The sequence below is a fragment of the Cyprinodon tularosa genome, unplaced genomic scaffold (assembly GCF_016077235.1).
Source record: "Cyprinodon tularosa strain WSP-4 unplaced genomic scaffold, ASM1607723v1 ctg381, whole genome shotgun sequence".
NCBI classification, from domain to species: Eukaryota; Metazoa; Chordata; class Actinopteri; order Cyprinodontiformes; family Cyprinodontidae; genus Cyprinodon; species Cyprinodon tularosa.
Window position 1 is genome coordinate 161,428 of NW_024039098.1, and position 17,457 is coordinate 178,884.

A 17,457-nucleotide genomic window follows, 5' to 3' on the forward strand; every position below is an offset into this window, starting at 1 on the left:
TTCTGGCCAGAGAAAAAACCCGTAATATGTAGCCAACATTTGGAAGAAGAATGTTTTCAAGATGACTTGGATAAAAGCGCGTTGTGACAAACACCAGATACAGCACTGGGACTTGATCAACAGCCGATACCGCACCGTGACGTCACAAACAGTAGGTGGCAGTAGTGTTCTTTGACAAACATGGATGCCTCCAGTAAAGCACATTCACATGAAGATTACTCTTGATTAAAAAGACTTATGATTTATATAAATACATTTATAATTTCATATTTAAAGGACTCTCAGAAGTTTCAATTCTAAATATGACCAGACCTCTTCTTTTATGGACCATAACTTCTGTATCTCTCCACTCATAAAGACGCTTTCAACCCACTTTCGGAAAAAAACCAGAACAATTGTTGTTGTTTCCACCAAATTTCTGTTTCAAATAATATGCATGGTAACAATTTTTCCAGGATTCTGAAAGTTACACAAGCCCACAGGACCATAGGCTTTCCACCGTACCTGACAGCAATCAGTGTGTTAACTCCACACCTCCTATTTGCCAGGAGTAGAAGGCACTGTAACACACTTATTGGCACATTTCAGAAACAAGCGATGTAGAATTCACAAAAATTCACAGAATTCAGGATGGTAAAAAATACGAAGGATGAAGCCAATTATGTTTTATCTGTATGTGTTTTAAATGTGGTGAACTCTCATAGCTAGTGGTTCAGCTCCCATATAGAGTCTTTCATGCTCACTAAGGTCGTCACAGGTTCTGTTGACCTTAGTCTTCACCTTCTCTGTAATCCCATTTATCTTTCGAACTACATTTAAAAATATCGCAAATAGAGGCCAATAAAGCCTTAAAAAGTCCTGAAATCCTTTTTACTATTTGTAAAAAAGGTCTAATCCCAGTCTGGGATTTGTCTGTCTGCATGTTCTCCTGCTGCAAGCCTGGTTCTCACCAGATACTTTGGTCTTATCCAATGGTAAAAGAATAACCTAACAGTCATGTTAGGATAACTAGTCACTCTCCCACTGAAAACCCGGGTTTTTCAAAACCACAATCAGCTTTAAGCTCTTTCCCATTTGACCGAAAAGCCGAGTCTGACCCCTTGCTGGAAAGCTGCGCTACCATTGTCCCCAAACCACTGCCTGTCTAATGGCGGCATCATGATGGGTGAACATTGATGATGTTGTCAGTGCAACATAATCAGGGAAGTAAACAATGGAGAACAACGTGGAAAGGAGCCAGAGTTTAGTCAGTATTCTTTATTATTTAGCTCTATCTGTCTGAATTCCTCTCACTAGAGCTGCTCTATTTTTATTGAATGTAAACAGAATTGTTTCTGCCTGTTAGATCAGATGCGACTGGCATTGTGTGTTGACGTTACTACGTTGTGTTCAATGGTATCACGTAAATAAGCGTGTCAACCCGGCTCTGGGTGATTTTAACGGGTCGCTTCCAGAGTTATTTGACCCGGTTAGAAATGTATCAGTGAGCTGTTCACACTGCCACTTTTTCTCGGGTTTAAACTGGTTTTTCAGCCAGCGGGAAAGGGGTATAAGATATATATATATATATATGTATATATATATATATATATACATATGTATATACACTATATTGCCAAAAGTATTTGCTCACCCATCCAAATTATTGGAATCAGGTGTTCCAATCACTTCCATGGCCACAGGTGTATAAATTCAAGCACCTAGGCATGCAGACTGTTTTTACAAACATTTGTGAAAGAATGGGTCGCTCTCAGGAGCTCAGTGAATTCCAGCGTGGAACTGTGATAGGATGCCACCTGTGCAACAAATCCAGTCGTGAAATTTCCTCGCTCCTAAATATTCCACAGTCAACTGTCAGCTGTATTATAAGAAAATGGAAGTGTTTGGGAACGACAGCAACTCAGCCACGAAGTGGTAGGCCACGTAAACTGACGGAGCGGGGTCAGCGGATGCTGAAGCGCATAGTGCGAAGAGGTCGCCAACTTTCTGCAGAGTCAATCACTACAGACCTCCAAACTTCATGTGGCCTTCAGATTAGCTCAAGAACAGTGCGCAGAGAGCTTCATGGAATGGGTTTCCATGGTCGAGCAGCTGCATCCAAGCCATACATCACCAAGTGCAATGCAAAGCGTCGGATGCGGTGGTGTAAAGCACGCCGCCACTGGACTCTAGAGCAGTGGAGACGCGTTCTCTGGAGTGACGAATCGCGCTTCTCCATCTGGCAATCTGATGGACGGGTCTGGGTTTGGCGGTTGCCAGGAGAACGGTACTTGTCTGACTGCATTGTGCCAAGTGTAAAGTTTGGTGGAGGGGGGATTATGGTGTGGGGTTGTTTTTCAGGAGCTGGGCTTGGCCCCTTAGTTCCAGTGAAAGGAACTCTGAATGCTTCAGCATACCAAGACATTTTGGACAATTCCATGCTCCCAACTTTGTGGGAACAGTTTGGAGCTGGCCCCTTCCTCTTCCAACATGACTGTGCACCAGTGCACAAAGCAAGGTCCATAAAGACATGGATGACAGAGTCTGGTGTGGATGAACTTGACTGGCCTGCACAGAGTCCTGACCTCAACCCGATAGAACACCTTTGGGATGAATTAGAGCGGAGACTGAGAGCCAGGCCTTCTCGTCCAACATCAGTGTGCGACCTCACAAATGCGCTTCTGGAAGAATGGTCAAAAATTCCCATAAACACACTCCTAAACCTTGTGGACAGCCTTCCCAGAAGAGTTGAAGCTGTTCTAGCTGCAAAGGGTGGACCGACGTCATATTGAACCCTATGGATTAGGAACGGGATGTCACTTAAGCTCATATGTGAGTCAAGGCAGGTGAGCAAATACTTTTGGCAATATAGTGTATATGCTGGAAATTGCTACCAGTTCCATCCTTTTCTGCACAATATGTAGGTTGTCAAAGCTTATGTGAAAACAGAGGCTTTTCCTATTTTAATGTTTGTTGTCAGGCTTCCTGACATGCTGTAAAATTACACTGTAGATCAGGTTGTTTACCATACAGTATTCATACCCCTACATCTTCTGCTCCTCTCTGTCAGAAAAAGGCTCTTTTTTTATGTTGACATTTACAATAAATTCTAACTAAAAGTCTTTGAGAGCTGAACTGATGCTCTACAGCTTGTCTCTCTCACCACACTTTCTGCTATTGCTGGCAAGAATACATTTTTTCCCAAATCAAAGTCAAGTTCTTCTCCCTAAAGGACACTGAATTCAAAGGTAAGATAATAAATGAAAGCGTGCCCTGTGCACCACCATAGATAGAGCTGGAAGAAACGAGGAAAGACCCCGCAGAGTCTGAAGGCTGTGCCGTTTGTAACACAAGTCCAAATTAGGAAAAGGAGACTAAAAAACTGTGGAGCATGGAGCTCAGCTTCAAAGAAGGTCTCTCTCCAAGTCCTTTTATTACTGGGAGATACTGGAGGATAGGTTGAAAAGAAGGAGGCTTGAAGGGGAAAGATTAAGTGGTAAGGATGGCAGGGTGCCTCCTAGTGGCAGGAAGACCCCCCCCCCCTTCCGCAGGATGTTTTAGCTTTAATAGACATTTTCCAAAGTAACCTTTTTTATAGTCCAGACTTCAGATGCTTTTAAATTACAATCACACACTTTTTCTGCAGGATATAGATGGCAAGAAAAAAAGAAATACTCAGAAGTATTTTCTTTTTTTCCAGCTGAGCAGCAGAGGAGCTAAAACTAAATCCTTTTAATAATATAAATGTGAAGTAGTAGTTTGATATTGAGTTGAATATTTTAATAAGAAATGGCTCCAAATGCCTCAATCACAGTTTTCTTCAATGATTACTTGACCTTCATACTGGCTGCTTGATGCCCAGATGCTGGTGTTGTTTCTTAGCCTCGTGAGACCATCCTGATCTCGCAAGCTTTCAAGATTTCACTCGCTAATCAGTCTGGAGACTCTCCATTGAAGAAAATTTGGAGCCGTTCACCAAACGAACGTCCAATCAGCGTTGGCTTTGAGGCGGGTTGAGGTGTGACGCAACGAGAAGCGCGACAGTTCAGTCTAAAGAACATGGCGGCTTCAGCCGATGAAACTAGCGTTAGCGTGGCTATCGAGCAAGTTTTATCAGAATTTCAAAGTATTTCTTCACTGAAAGAAGAGCAAAACACTGCTCTGGAGGCTTTTCTCAGAGGAAAAGATGTTTTTGCTCTTCTCCCGACTGGTTTCGGCAAGAGTAGCCTGGCTTGTGGTTGTGTTTTTGTCGTCGCTCTGTTAGTACGTCATATGCTTCGTTGATCTGATTGGTTTATTTGGCCCGTCTATCACCAACATAGGCCAATCAGCTAACCAGCATTTTCGCCCCTTCCCAAAATTACTTCAACGGAAGGTTTCCAGATGGATATGCGGAGCAAATCCATATGGCGGAGTCAGGTTAGTTTTTTCTCACATTAGATAAAAGTGTCTCTGGGGGAGTAAATAGAAATACTGGACATATCAACAGATACATCTTTATTTTCATCCCTTAGTTACAAACACATTGAAATCCAGGGTACAGGGCCCAAAAAAGATTGAGGTCAAGAGTCAGAACTTCTAGCCGGGTTCGGCAGCATTAGATCATTTTCATAGTCTTAAATGGTAAATGTTCTGTACTTATATAGTGCTTTTTTCAAGTCATGAGACTTGACCAGAGCACTTTACACTACATTTAGTCATTCACCCATTCACCCAATCAGTCACACACTGATGGTGTTAAACTACATTGTAGCTACAGCAGCCTTGGTGCTCACTGACAGAAGCGAGGCTGCCGTACACTGGCGCCACCGGGCCCATCTGCTCCGTGCACTCCACATTGAACTCTGATAGAAATCTAAAACATATCATTCGCATAATAAATGTGGGTTCAGTCGGTGGAAATTGACAGACGACCGGTACCAACGGAGTTAAATACACTGGAAAGCTGCGTGGCCACTGTCCCCCACTACTGCGTGTCACATGAGAGCATCACGCCGGGCGAGCATTGATGATTTTCACAGTGTGACAGAAATCAGGGATGTAAACAATGGAGAGCAACATGGACGGGAGCCAGAGCATAGTCATTTTTCTTTATTATTTCGCTCTTTTATCTGTCTGAATCCCTCTTAGCAGAGCTGCTCCTTGTTTATTGAATGCAAACAGTTGTTTCTGCTTGTTAGATCAGTAGCGACTGGTAAGTTGCGTTCAATGGTGTCACGTAATTTTCCGGCTCGGTGTTCCCATACCTGCTGATCAGAGCTGATCAGGAGATTTTAACGCAGGTTGCTGGCCGAGTCATTTGATCCGGGTAGACACACATCAGTGAGCCGTTCACACTGCCACTAAAAAATTACTGTTCCTGGGTTTATACTAGGGATGCACAATATTGGGATTTAGGCCGATATCCGATATGCCGATATTTTAAAACTCATGTAGCCGATAACCGATATCGATACTGATGTTAAAGCTGGACAAAAATAAGTAGTCATTGAAAATAGCAGTTTGTTATCCATTTCTGACACTTTATTTTCATATGCTGATATCAAATTGATTTTTAAAAACGCGGTATCGATCTATTTTACTTTTAAAATCTCGTGAAATTTCATCGTTCCGTTACAAACTCTCGTGATATTTTGCAAATTCTTTTGAGATTTTGTTAGTAAAATAGATCGATACCGCGTCAATATATCAACATATAAAAATATGGCAAAATTTAGTCAATTTTCGGGGGATTTCGTAGCATAACGATGACATATAGCAATATTTCATTAGTAAAAAAGATTGATATGGGGTTTTTAAATGGCAATATATCAGCATATAAAGATATTGTGATATTTTAATGTATCAATATTTTTTCCCTCGTCTTTAGAAGTTTATAAGTCTGTAAAAAAGAAGTTTTTGAGGAAGAAGAAGTCAAATATTGGGTTAAATATCGGTGGGGTGGCCGATGTCCGATATTTGGTTTTAAGGCCGATACCGATAGGGGGCCGATTATATCGTGCATCCCTAGTTTATACGGGTTTTTCCCCCAATGGGAAAGGGGTAATAAGGAGTGTCTGGTGGGTGGGAGGGTCAGTCAATAAAGACAACTCTCCTGTTTTTTATACTATGTTATCTTTTATATTTTTCTTTAACTCTTATCATTTATTCGTAGGCATGGTATAGAGAGAGTTTTTGCTCTTAACATTCAAATTAAATATATGTTATTATATCAATAGTGTATCAATAGTATAGTGCAGTGTATTCCACTCATTGCTAAAAAAATTGTTTGCACAAGCAGTTTATTGCTCCTCGGTTGGATTCTTTGTAGATCGGGTCTTGAATCTCCACTTTTTTTCATTTTTTTTTGTGCTTTTTTACGGTTTTCTTAAATTTTAAGTCTTCCTCCATACTGTTCCACAAATTCACGGATAAGGGTTAGGTCACAAAGTAGTCATTGTTTTTTCTTTTTATTGTCCATTTGATGGAGATTTCTCCTTTATTTATAATCTTGTTTTTTATGTTTAGTGCAATTAAATTATTTCCTTTCACTATATAATATTTTACTTTAACCAGTTTTTTTAATATTACTATATCAATATATTCCATTGTTTTCGATTAAAGAAATTATGATTTCCTGCTCTAAAGGTTCCTCTTTATGAACCTTATGTTGGTTTCTCGATTTATTGGAACCAGATCACTGGATTGAGAGAAAGAAACCTTTGTTAGACATTAATTTATTAATTATACGTTTAACAGGTACTTTATAAATTGCAAAATTCACAAATGCATGCAACCAGTTTCTAGCATTTCTTTAATTTTGTTAACCCTGTTTTTTGTTTAAACCTGACTGTATGACATTCCTTTTACCCTTTTTTTCTCTTTAAAATGTTCCCCGGTTGTCGCTAATTATTTCAGCCGCTCGTTAAAACAGACAAAAATGTCAACGAAAAGGGAATATAAATCAAGTTGTCATATTCTTTAAAGACCGTGTCGTGTCTCTCTGCTTCCTTCTTGATGCTGAAAGCCGACCCACTTTTGGCTCCCTGCTGCTTTTTCTGTGGACGTTTGAATAGATAAGAGTTTCATTAGAAAGCTGCTGAGCTACATGACGTCCCTTTGATCTGCTGCACCCGTGTGTGCACCACGCGTGTGAACGATATTGTGTGTAAGCACTACAATAATCTGTATGTACGTGAACGTAGCAGCCAGTAAAGGTGAGAGCATGAAACTGTCTCCTTCATATTTAATGAGTGGAGTTGGATTGAAAAATGTTGCTGCATTACAGAAGGTATTTCTGTGAGCGTTCCGGATCCTTATGGGTGAATAAAGTCAAAACAACATAACATCCTAGTTATATATTGTTTTTATTGAGAGGATATGGGCAGCGGTTCAGAAGAGCACACATCATAAAAACTATAGGAACATTAGTTGAATATTTATCCACATAAGAAGTGCATCTACAAAGCAGGTCTGTGAAATAAGAAGTGCTGCATCAACTATAAACAACAGAAACCCTTTTATTGTACCTCTCTGTGTCATTCTAATGAACTGCAGGTTATTTAAGAGGTTTAGGTGTTTAAGATTTTTTTTAATTCTTTCATCCTAAATTAGACTCACTTATTGGAATAGCTTTGATTTTGAAGCCGAGCTGCTTTGCAAAAAAATTTAAAAACAATCCACTGGACTTTGTTTCCAATTTTGAATTGATAACCATTCAAACTTGGAAACAAAGTCCAGTGGATTGTGTTTTTTTTTTTTTACTTTTTCGGAATAACTATGACCTGGATGACTGAGAATCTTCACCAGCAGGCCAAGCTGCTGTTTAATTCAGTCCCTGTAGCCGTTTTGTTACACTACCTGTAGTGCACTGGTAAAATTATCCAGAAATAAGTACAAATTTCTTAAATGAACTGTATTTTCCCTTAAATTGAGCAGGTAAATGAGATAGTTTGCCAATGGAATTAGTATTTTCACTCTTAAAATAAGATAATTAGATAAAATGCTCTTGAAAAAAGACAATCCAGTTGTGTTTTCTTATTTTTAGTGTAAATTGTCTTGTTCCATTGGCAAATTTTATTGTATTGTAAATTAAAGAAATACAAGAATTAAAGGGGTAGGAGTACATAAGTTTTACTTCTTCCTACTCCTTTTTGCACATGTAATAGAGGTATATTAATTTAGGAAAGAAGGGTACCTTGTTTGTTGTTTTTCTCTCCAATGTTTTTAAACATTTTTTTATTGTTTTTTTGTTTTTCTCTTGCATGTTCTAAATAAAGAATAATAAAAAATAAAAAAAAATTCTTTTTTTTACCTCCTCAATCCAAAAACAAATGCATTTATTTTAAGAAAAAATGACTTAACTAAATTTGGACTTTTTCCAGTGTTTGGTTGCTCAGTCTCATCACCGCCTCCAGCTTCTTTAACTCTGGCTGTATAGTTGATGCTGATTTGCTCCGTTTCTGTCTTAATCAGTTAAGTAACATGCTGCTATTGTTTACCAGTAGATTATGAATATATGATTAAATATAACTTGAAGTTGTAGTTAATTGATAGATCATTCAAGATCGAGGGTAAAACCAATTGAATGTTATTAGTTGAATAAGTATAACCGTAATCCATTTACTCAACAGGATTCTTGGACTCTCAAATTCCAGGTGGGCTGCTGGACCGGCTGTTTAAAGACAAATTGTTTCCACCGATTTAGTAAATAAAGGCTGATTTATACTCAGAAATCAGGTCATCTGCGTGTGTGTCGCAGTTAACGCCGATATGCCCCGCCCCTTCCACAGACATTCTGCTGCACCTCTCCAAAATTGTAGGTGACCACAGATAAGAGGCCTCTGATTGGTCAAGTCTACATCCGCTCTACACTATGCATATTTCCTGTTTGGTTCCTTACCGGCTTATTTTGTTTGTATGACCACCATTGTGGAAAACGACTGGTGAAGTTGGACCAGCTAGAAGAGTGAGGTGCGCGAGAACGCTGGGACCGTTTTTCCACCTGGATTCCCACTCTTTTCGCCCTCATGTCCCTCCGTTGTCACACAAACTTGTCCCCACTTCCTTATCGCCTCAGCTTTAGCTAGACCCACAGCTAGTTCCTGATTGGCCCTCTTGCGTTGTGGCATGGAATAACATAGCGCAGACCACGCTTCAATTTTGGGCTTAAATCAAAAATATCTGCGTCATACCTGGAACACACTGCTGCAGGAGGATAACCAGCCCTTAATCTATGGCTATTATCACACTGCAAAAAACATCTAGAAATAAGTAAAAAATGTTTTAAATTAAGTGTATTTACCCTTAATTTGAGCAGGTAAATAAGCTGATCTGCCAATGGAATGAATATTTTTACTCCTAAAATAAGATAATTAGATAATATACACTTGAAATAAGACAAAGCAATTGTTTTTTTCTTATTTTAAATGTAAATTGTCTTGTTCCATTGGCAAAGTGTCTCACTTACCTCCTCAATTCAAGAAAAAATGCATTTAATTTGACCAAAAATGACTTATTTAGATTTCCATCTTTTGCAGTGCAGAGGTATTAATTAACAACTAAAGCAAATTGTCTATATCATACAAAAGGAGGATGGCTCTGGCCTGAGTGATAAACCACTGGCTACACAACAAACACAAACTACTACCGGTTAAAATAATGATGTCTTTATTTCTAACAATCGAGGATAATAGAAAATCTAACATCTATGCCAGCACTACACACTACTAGAAAATAAACATAGACTAAATTCATAATTTGGAAAGAGGGGAAAAGGGTGCTAAGAGTCCGTTTAATGGTTTCTGAGGAGTTTCCAAGATAGACCATATGCCAAAAAAATTAAATGTCTGTTCAAAATAACAGCAGATATAATGAACAGTAATAGATGCCGTTAAAAACAGCATGAAATCATTCAGCTTATAACGGTTAATGTTCATAAATGTATTAGCAATATAGCATTGTAGCAAGTCGGTAAACCTACATTCATATAACCCAGTTAGAGGGGCTTTACTGCGACAAAGAGTTATAAAAAGGAAAATGTTGGACTCCTACCATGCATTCAAAGGAGGTGGAGCAACAGTGCCGGAAAAACTCTGGAGGTTGTGAATCTCATAAATATTGGCTCTTATTTGACCAAAAGGGAAGAGTTGGATTACAATTGATGGCGTACCTTAGTTTTATGAAACTAATAAAATGGCTGCTCCTGTCCTATGGCAAAGAGGAGGGGTGAACTGCAGATATCAGTACAATGTTATTTTGTTTTTTTAACTCAGAAAATGCCCGCCCCTTGCATGTGGTTGCACGAAATTTAAAAAGACTTACAATGCTCTCCATTTGCTCTAATACACCCACCTCAGGACAAAGATAACCAGCAAATCAAGATGAAAGAAACACATAAACTCACTCGCTGCAAGTTGCACATCATTCATTCACACCATGAAACCAGTTTACAACTCCTTCAAATGAACCATCAGCTTAAAAGGACCAACATTTTAATAAAACTCATGCAAAAGCCTGATCTTAACTTTGCTCGCCCAAGATAAGCGCCTTATTCACGCATTAGATGCAATGAAAAGGTTTTACTGCGAGTCGATTTTAAAGATTCTGGAAGAAATTCAGCTGTTATTGATTTTTATTCTCCAGATACAGATTATTATATTGTAAAAAAACTGTAGAATGTAATACTCTATTTCTTTTATTTCCCTATCTGTTATTTTTATACACTTTCCTAAGCTATATATTGTGTGACTTCTTCTATTAAACCTTTGTTTATTTAAACACCACAATTTCCCCATTGTTAGACAATAAAGGGGTTTTCTATTCTATTCTATTCTAGTTGTCGAGGTGTATTATTTGTTTTCATCATTTTCTAGAACCTAACGCCTGAAAGTAGGCGTTAATTGTAAAACTCAGACTCTCACGTTAGAGGTTGTTGGTTCAAGACCTGTCTTTGACTTTTGAAAGTTGCGATTAAACTTAATTCTTTTGGCTGATGAGACTAATTTGCATTGTTTTGCCCGAGTAAAAATATAGATTGGGTAAATTAGGTCGGTTTAGCCGAAAGATTGGTTGAACACAACTTCCAACCTGATTAAAACCAAAAAAATGTGGAAAAACTATCAAGTTTGAATAAAAAGGACTAACACCTCTTATTTTGCTCATCATTACCCGATTTGCACAAACACTTTCATTGGCTGCTTGAGTTTATTTCACTAAAATGGCAGAAAAACTGTGCACCTTATGAAATTTTACACTTAAAAAAAAACTTACAAAGGATTTCATTATATACACCAACCATTAACAATTTCAAAGGAACTTAAAAGGGGTAAAAAAGAAAAACAACTGCAAAAAAATCACAGATTTTGTTACAAACTGTAGTTCTGCCTTCCACCAGTAGGTGGTGACATGTTCACATGAAGCCTAGTGAACCGTGGGGATCGTTGAAGCAATTTGGCCTCATGAGGCTTCATCTCACCATCACTAGGGGAGAGGCATGGAACAATGGCGGCCATATTGAGTTCAAATGCTGAGACAGTTTGTAGTTTTATGTGTATAAACCTTGTTGCTGTTAAATGTCCTCTAAACCAAAGGAGTCTCCTGTTACCAGATACTAAACATATGATTATAAATAGCCAAATGTCACCAGCTCTAGCTCCTTTGGGGAGATCTCAAGTGACGGATGGTTTTCTTACAGTCTGACATGGTTTATAGCTTTGCAAGTCCTAAGTATGAAAAGAAATGTAATATTCTGAGGATATTTTTAATCAACACAGCTTTCAAATACAGCAGCCGGCCAAAGACGGCGGCATTCAGCTCGATCCGTCTGTCATCCGTCAGCTTCTGCCTTTCATGTACGGTTCATAGCTTCAAGACGTTCTTAGTCCTGGAGTTTGTTAACATATCTGCAGAAACTGTTAATACGCTCCAGTTTATGCCTTGGGGATTTAAAACCCTCAGGTTCTGTGCCTGTCCAAAAGTCCAAAAGAAAGTTGAAACTCTTTAAAGCCCCTCCCCCCGAACCCGAATCAAAACATAAGATTTGCTACCCAGAGAAGATGCAGGAGATAAATAATTTATGGGTTTAAATTCAGCCACCGTCAATGTTTGCAGCCTGCTTGGAGCTTTTTCCTCGTACTGAGATGCATTTGATGAGCGGCATTAAAGAGCCGATGGCCTCTTTAAATCAAGGCTTGTAACACATTGATGATTTTGTCGTATTTTCCTTAAATCAAATCTTGCAATTTCCCATGAATAACTTGGCACATGGTTTTGCATTGATACTCTTTTTAAAACATGACAAATCAATCCGTTTCATTAGAAATTAAACAACCTTGTACAATTTACAGAAATAGTTACTTTTGTAAATTTTGAAATTGTGTTTATATATCAAAAATCTTGTTTAATCAAACCCTTTTAAGAAGTTAAGCCTTTTTTGATCAATCATGTTTCAAAGTCTATCAAAGTGGATCCACGATACTCTGAAGGCGATTCTTCTCCATCGACTGATCCAAACATTTATTAAAATAATGCATTTTGTTAATGCACCATCAATATGCTGATGTGAGAAGATGAAATGTAAACAACCTTCATTATTGTTTTGTTTTTCTCCCCAGAGCTTCCATATGGTTGGGAGAAAATCGATGACCCCATTTACGGCAGCTACTATGTCGAGTAAGTTTAGTGGATCCTTTGATTTTCCCGCGTAGCTTGTTGGTGCAGCATTAATCATGTTTATTATGAGGAGTTCGAAGAAGGAAATTCTTCATTTAAGCTCCTGCAGGCTTTGAAGGAAGTTTATTAGCCAGTGAGGGCTTTTTTTCTATTAGCCTGCGTCTGTTATGCTCACGGTTCTTGTATTCATTAATAGATGAATTCAGGAGCCGGCGTTTGCGCTCATGTGTCTCAGATGAACTGCTGCAGTGGTGTGTCCTCGTGTCTCTCCCTCTGTCAGGATTCAGTGTTTTTGGGGAAAGTCATCGGATGATGTTTTAGCAAAACAAAAACCGTCAAACTGCCACCTTTCCATACGTTTTCTTCCTCTCCAGGTTTCGTTTCTGTCCTGATTTGTCTTGATCTGAATGATGCTTTGAGCTCTTTTCTTTATATAACTATGCAAAGCATTGTAAAATGGTTACATAATTACGACTTTGATAATGATGTGTTCATTAAAAGTTAAGTAGATAAATGCTGCCTGTGTGTGTGGGGGGGTGTCGGTTCACAATGCAGGCTCATAAAGTCGAGGAAATATTTAACAATGACTAATTACCCCATGCTGGCAAATTCCACAACTTATAGTCAGTGATTTAAACTAAATTTAAAGGAAATGTACATGTCATATCGCTAATTCTCTGGTAATTAATAGTATTATTGAAGAAAAGAAATGTAAAATAATGAGGGGGAGGCATTTAACGAATCCTTATAGTAATATCTGCGGGTTTGTAGTATGTGATCTAGACCAGAAGGGGAGGGAAGCACTCTGGTCCAGCAGGGTACTGTGAAGTCTGAAATGTATCCTCCTATTTTGTATTTTTATTTTTTCTCTCTAGTCATATAAATAGAAGGACCCAGTTTGAGAACCCAGTCCTGGAGGCGAAGAGGAGGCTCCAGCAGCAGCAGCAGATGCAAAGTCAGGGTCTGTCCTCACTGCCCCTTCCCACCATCTACAGAGGTAAGAGACGATAATTCTGCATATAAAACATGCAGGTTATGAAAGATGCATACCCTTTCTTTACAACGTTTGAGTTCGATTGAGGTTTAACCGAACATCCAGTAGTAAACTGCAATTCTTTTGAAAATAGTTTCTTGCAGCCTGAAGTTTGCATGTTTGCAAGAGCGTGCATTTTCTTTTTAGGAGCAATATTTCCTCAGCTTGCATTCAAAACTTGTAATGCTCACATTCATCACTTCTGCTCTCAAATACATTCTCAGATCTAATGCTTCTTGCACAGATATTTTCTCCTCTCGTTTACTTGCAAACCAATCTCTGCTCAAATCAGAGATACGCTCGCAAACTCTCTGACTCTGCTTGTGGATTTTTTTTTTCACTTACACTGGAGTCGGATCGTCGCCTAGCAACCTTTCCAGCCAACAGAACATCCGCCTCAGAAAGGGTGCGCTTGTTTTCTGACACTCAATTTGCCTGTTACTGCTTACTCATAACAAAATAGATTTTTAAAATAAGAAGCTGAAAACACAAAAGATTTAGGAAATAATAAAAAAATAAAAATGATCACCTAATTTTCTGTGGGAGGCAGAATTGGCATCTCCCCTGAATAGCATACTATGAAGTGGGAGCCTGAAGATGGATCGACTCCGAGACTCTTAAGCAAGAGTATTTGTACTTCGTTACTTCCCATCTCTGACATCATCAATGCTAAACCGGCGTGTTGGAGTCACCAGACATGCAGTGACGGGGGGGACAGAGGCCACACAGCTGCCGGCGAGGGTTTAGGCCAGCTTTATTTGCCAATGGGAAGGAAGCCAAATTCCGATTATTAGCAGGTCAACCCATGTTTGAAAAACCCGGGTTAACAAGCTAATTTCAGAAGGAAAGAGGCCTGAGAGAGAGCGAAAAAAAAATCCACTAGCAGAGCCAGATTGTTTGCGGGCGCATATTTGAGAAGAAAGTAAAGGAAAGGGGAAAATATCTGTGCAAGATGCCTTAGACCTAAAGGCAGAAACAAAGATTTGATGGAAAAGAGAATGAATTTGAGTGAAAGCAGAAGTTTTGAATGTGAGCATTAAAATGTTTAAATGCAAATAGAAGAAATCCTGTTTTCAAATGGAAAATCTGGCTCTTGGTTCTTGGCAGGGAAAATCCTCCATATTACTCAGTATAAGCATTTATATGCACACAAAAACATGACATGCAAAAGGAAAGTTAAGTATTTTGTCCCAAATCTGAACATATTTTAGTGCAAAATCAAACAAAAGAAAAAGCCTTTTTGAAGCTGATGGATGGAGGTTATAACAGGATCCAATGAGAAACGTAATCGATGCCAGCATGGGCTGAAAGGCCGCTCAGCGAGGAAGAAGTCCTTACAGTTTGCAAATGCTTTCTGAGACCTTAATAGACATACCAAGTGGTTTGGTTAAACTAAAACTGAATTATTTCGCCTTAATTAGAGTAGGAATCTTAGAGCATCATTTTAATTGTGTTGTTATGGGTTTCCAAATCATGTTGTTTGGGATATATTTTGTTTAAACAGGGATTGGTGCAGGTCACAAACCAGATTACATCCATGCAAAGAGCATTACATTAACATTTTAAAGCAGCAACTAAATATGTCAACAGGGAAGTTCAACCTATTATCCAGTTGGCTAATGGTCCTAAACTTACCACCAAATGAATCCTTTACAAAAGGTGCTAAAAATAACAAATCTATGTTTTAGAGTTGTTCTGAAAAGGCTTCTTTTAAGAAAAAGGCTACAATTCCAGTACTATAATTTACAGTATATATTTATTTATTTAATATACTTTAACTATTTAGAGGATACATAAAATGTATAACCCTGTTATCCTCTAGTTCTGCCAAAATATGAGGAAATATACGAAAGTTACTTTACCTATTTCATTTTTTTTGTTTTGTTTGGCAAATGAAAAACATTTTGATTAAATTAAACTGGAAATGTTTATTTAAAACTCTGCGTCTTAAAAACTTTGTTTCCCATGTTTGTATTTTTGGGGGTTTTGACCTTTTTGTCGTGTATTACCGTGTGACTTTCCTCACAGCAGCAGTTTTGTCTCTTCCAATGGTTGCAGCAGTCTAATCATGGGTGGTTCTAGACAGGGGCCAACGGGGGCCCCTGTAGCTCTTCTCCTGGCCCCTGTTATGGCCCCTGCACTGAAGACATAATACTTTGTTACTTATTTTTTTTCTTTACAAATTCTGTTTTACTAATAATTCAAAAACAATAAGGTGATAATAAGGCTTGAGTGGTATTGAGATAGGATCCCAGTTTTATCTACTAAATGTTTCTTTTTAATGCTCTACTTTCTACAGGTGAATTGATCGGCTTTTCTTGAGTTCTAATTCAGATTTTATTTTTAAAAAAACCACTTGAACTTAAATTATGTGAAAAATATGTAAAATCTTGAAATCCTGAATGTATATTGACCTAATAAGAAATAGTTTTAATTAAACCTAATTGAATGGAAATGTTACTTTATGCAGCTCTCTTAATTTATTTGAATCCCTTGCCCTGTTTTTTTTTTTTTTTCACACTTTTCTGTGCCCCCTTGAAAACAACGCTGGCCCCCTCCTGGCCCCCTGGTGCATTTGGTCTAGAACCGCCACTGAGCGTGATGCTCGCTGATATGAACATCATGCATGTTTTTTTGCCTGATTCTTGATTTTAAACTGCATCGAAAATGTGTGTTCTGCAAAAAGAACAAAGAGAAAGTCTCCATCCTGAGAAATAATGTGATTCCTTTTTATTAGTTATGAAATTATAAAGAAGTTGGGAATCTTTTGTTAGTTAGATAAGGTCAATATTCTTGCTTGAAGTGAAATCATTTGGTTGTATCCAAGTAAACCTGTTGGCTGGTTTTGTTTAATGTCCAGTTTACCATTCTCACCTCCCATCACCTCCCAGCGGCGGGATGTGCTGCTGTGAAAGAGTCTGTCTGGACTGTGGAAGCGGAGGTTTGTTTCTCTAGTCCCTCTCCCCTCCAAGTGAGGAACCCACCATCGTTAACCCTGTGTGTCCCATCCAGTGAGGCTCTCTCTCCTCGTCTCCCCTCTTTACTTCCTCCCTGCTCTTCCTTCTTTCTCACACTTTTAACACCAGTGGAGGATGCCGCGCCCAGCACCACCCTCCTCAGACGCCTTCGCTCCCAAATCGGCCTGGTGCCTGAGCGCTGCCACAGCCTTGGTGACCTCTCCCGCTCCCCGACAACCGGCCGCAAGGCTCCTTCGTACGCCGCGTCTTCTTCAGCCGACGTTTCCCCGCTCCGGAGCGTTTTGACCCGCCGGATGACCACGTGCCCTCATGGGCAGCGGCATCCTCAGCCCCTTCATGCCTCCACCTGCACTGTGCTGCTCGAGCAGCCGCTATGCAGCCCCTTTTCCCTGTGGCACATTGTCAGTAAGTAGGAGGAGGAGGAAAAAAAAAGGAGGCTAACTGTGGTTCTCATGGCTGCCTGCGCTCGTGACTTACTGTACGCATGCAAAGCTTCTCCCTTGAGGCAAATCAGGGATTTGTGCAATGACTGTGCACTATTGCTTGTTTTATCTCCTTGCATAAGCAAACCCAGAGAGGGTAATCACTCAGTCTAAATCCAGACCGGTGACAAAGGATGTAAACTCTCATGTTGGCCACATCTCGTCTCCGAGGTGGAAGAATGTGGGACTTGCTTTAGTGTGACTAATCTTGTTGGCTGAGATGCTCTCATTACCACTCAAGGCGCTCCTTTAGAAATTCCCCAGCTCTACGTACCCTCTATAAAATAAAATAAAAATCTCCCTGTTTCTCCCTAAAACTCCCAGAGCATCTTCC

At 39.2% G+C, this 17,457-nt stretch overlaps 1 protein-coding gene across 1 annotated transcript in view; it reads left to right on the forward strand.

The window, feature by feature from the left end:
* Positions 1 to 17,457, forward strand: part of LOC119791157 (membrane-associated guanylate kinase, WW and PDZ domain-containing protein 2-like) — a 172,715-nt gene that overhangs the window by 64,542 nt on the left and 90,716 nt on the right. Inside the window, exons 5-6 of the mRNA XM_038297085.1 lie at positions 12,573 to 12,630; positions 13,506 to 13,627. Of these exons, the coding sequence (XP_038153013.1) occupies positions 12,573 to 12,630; positions 13,506 to 13,627 (180 nt within the window). The remainder of the gene's footprint in view (positions 1 to 12,572; positions 12,631 to 13,505; positions 13,628 to 17,457) is intronic.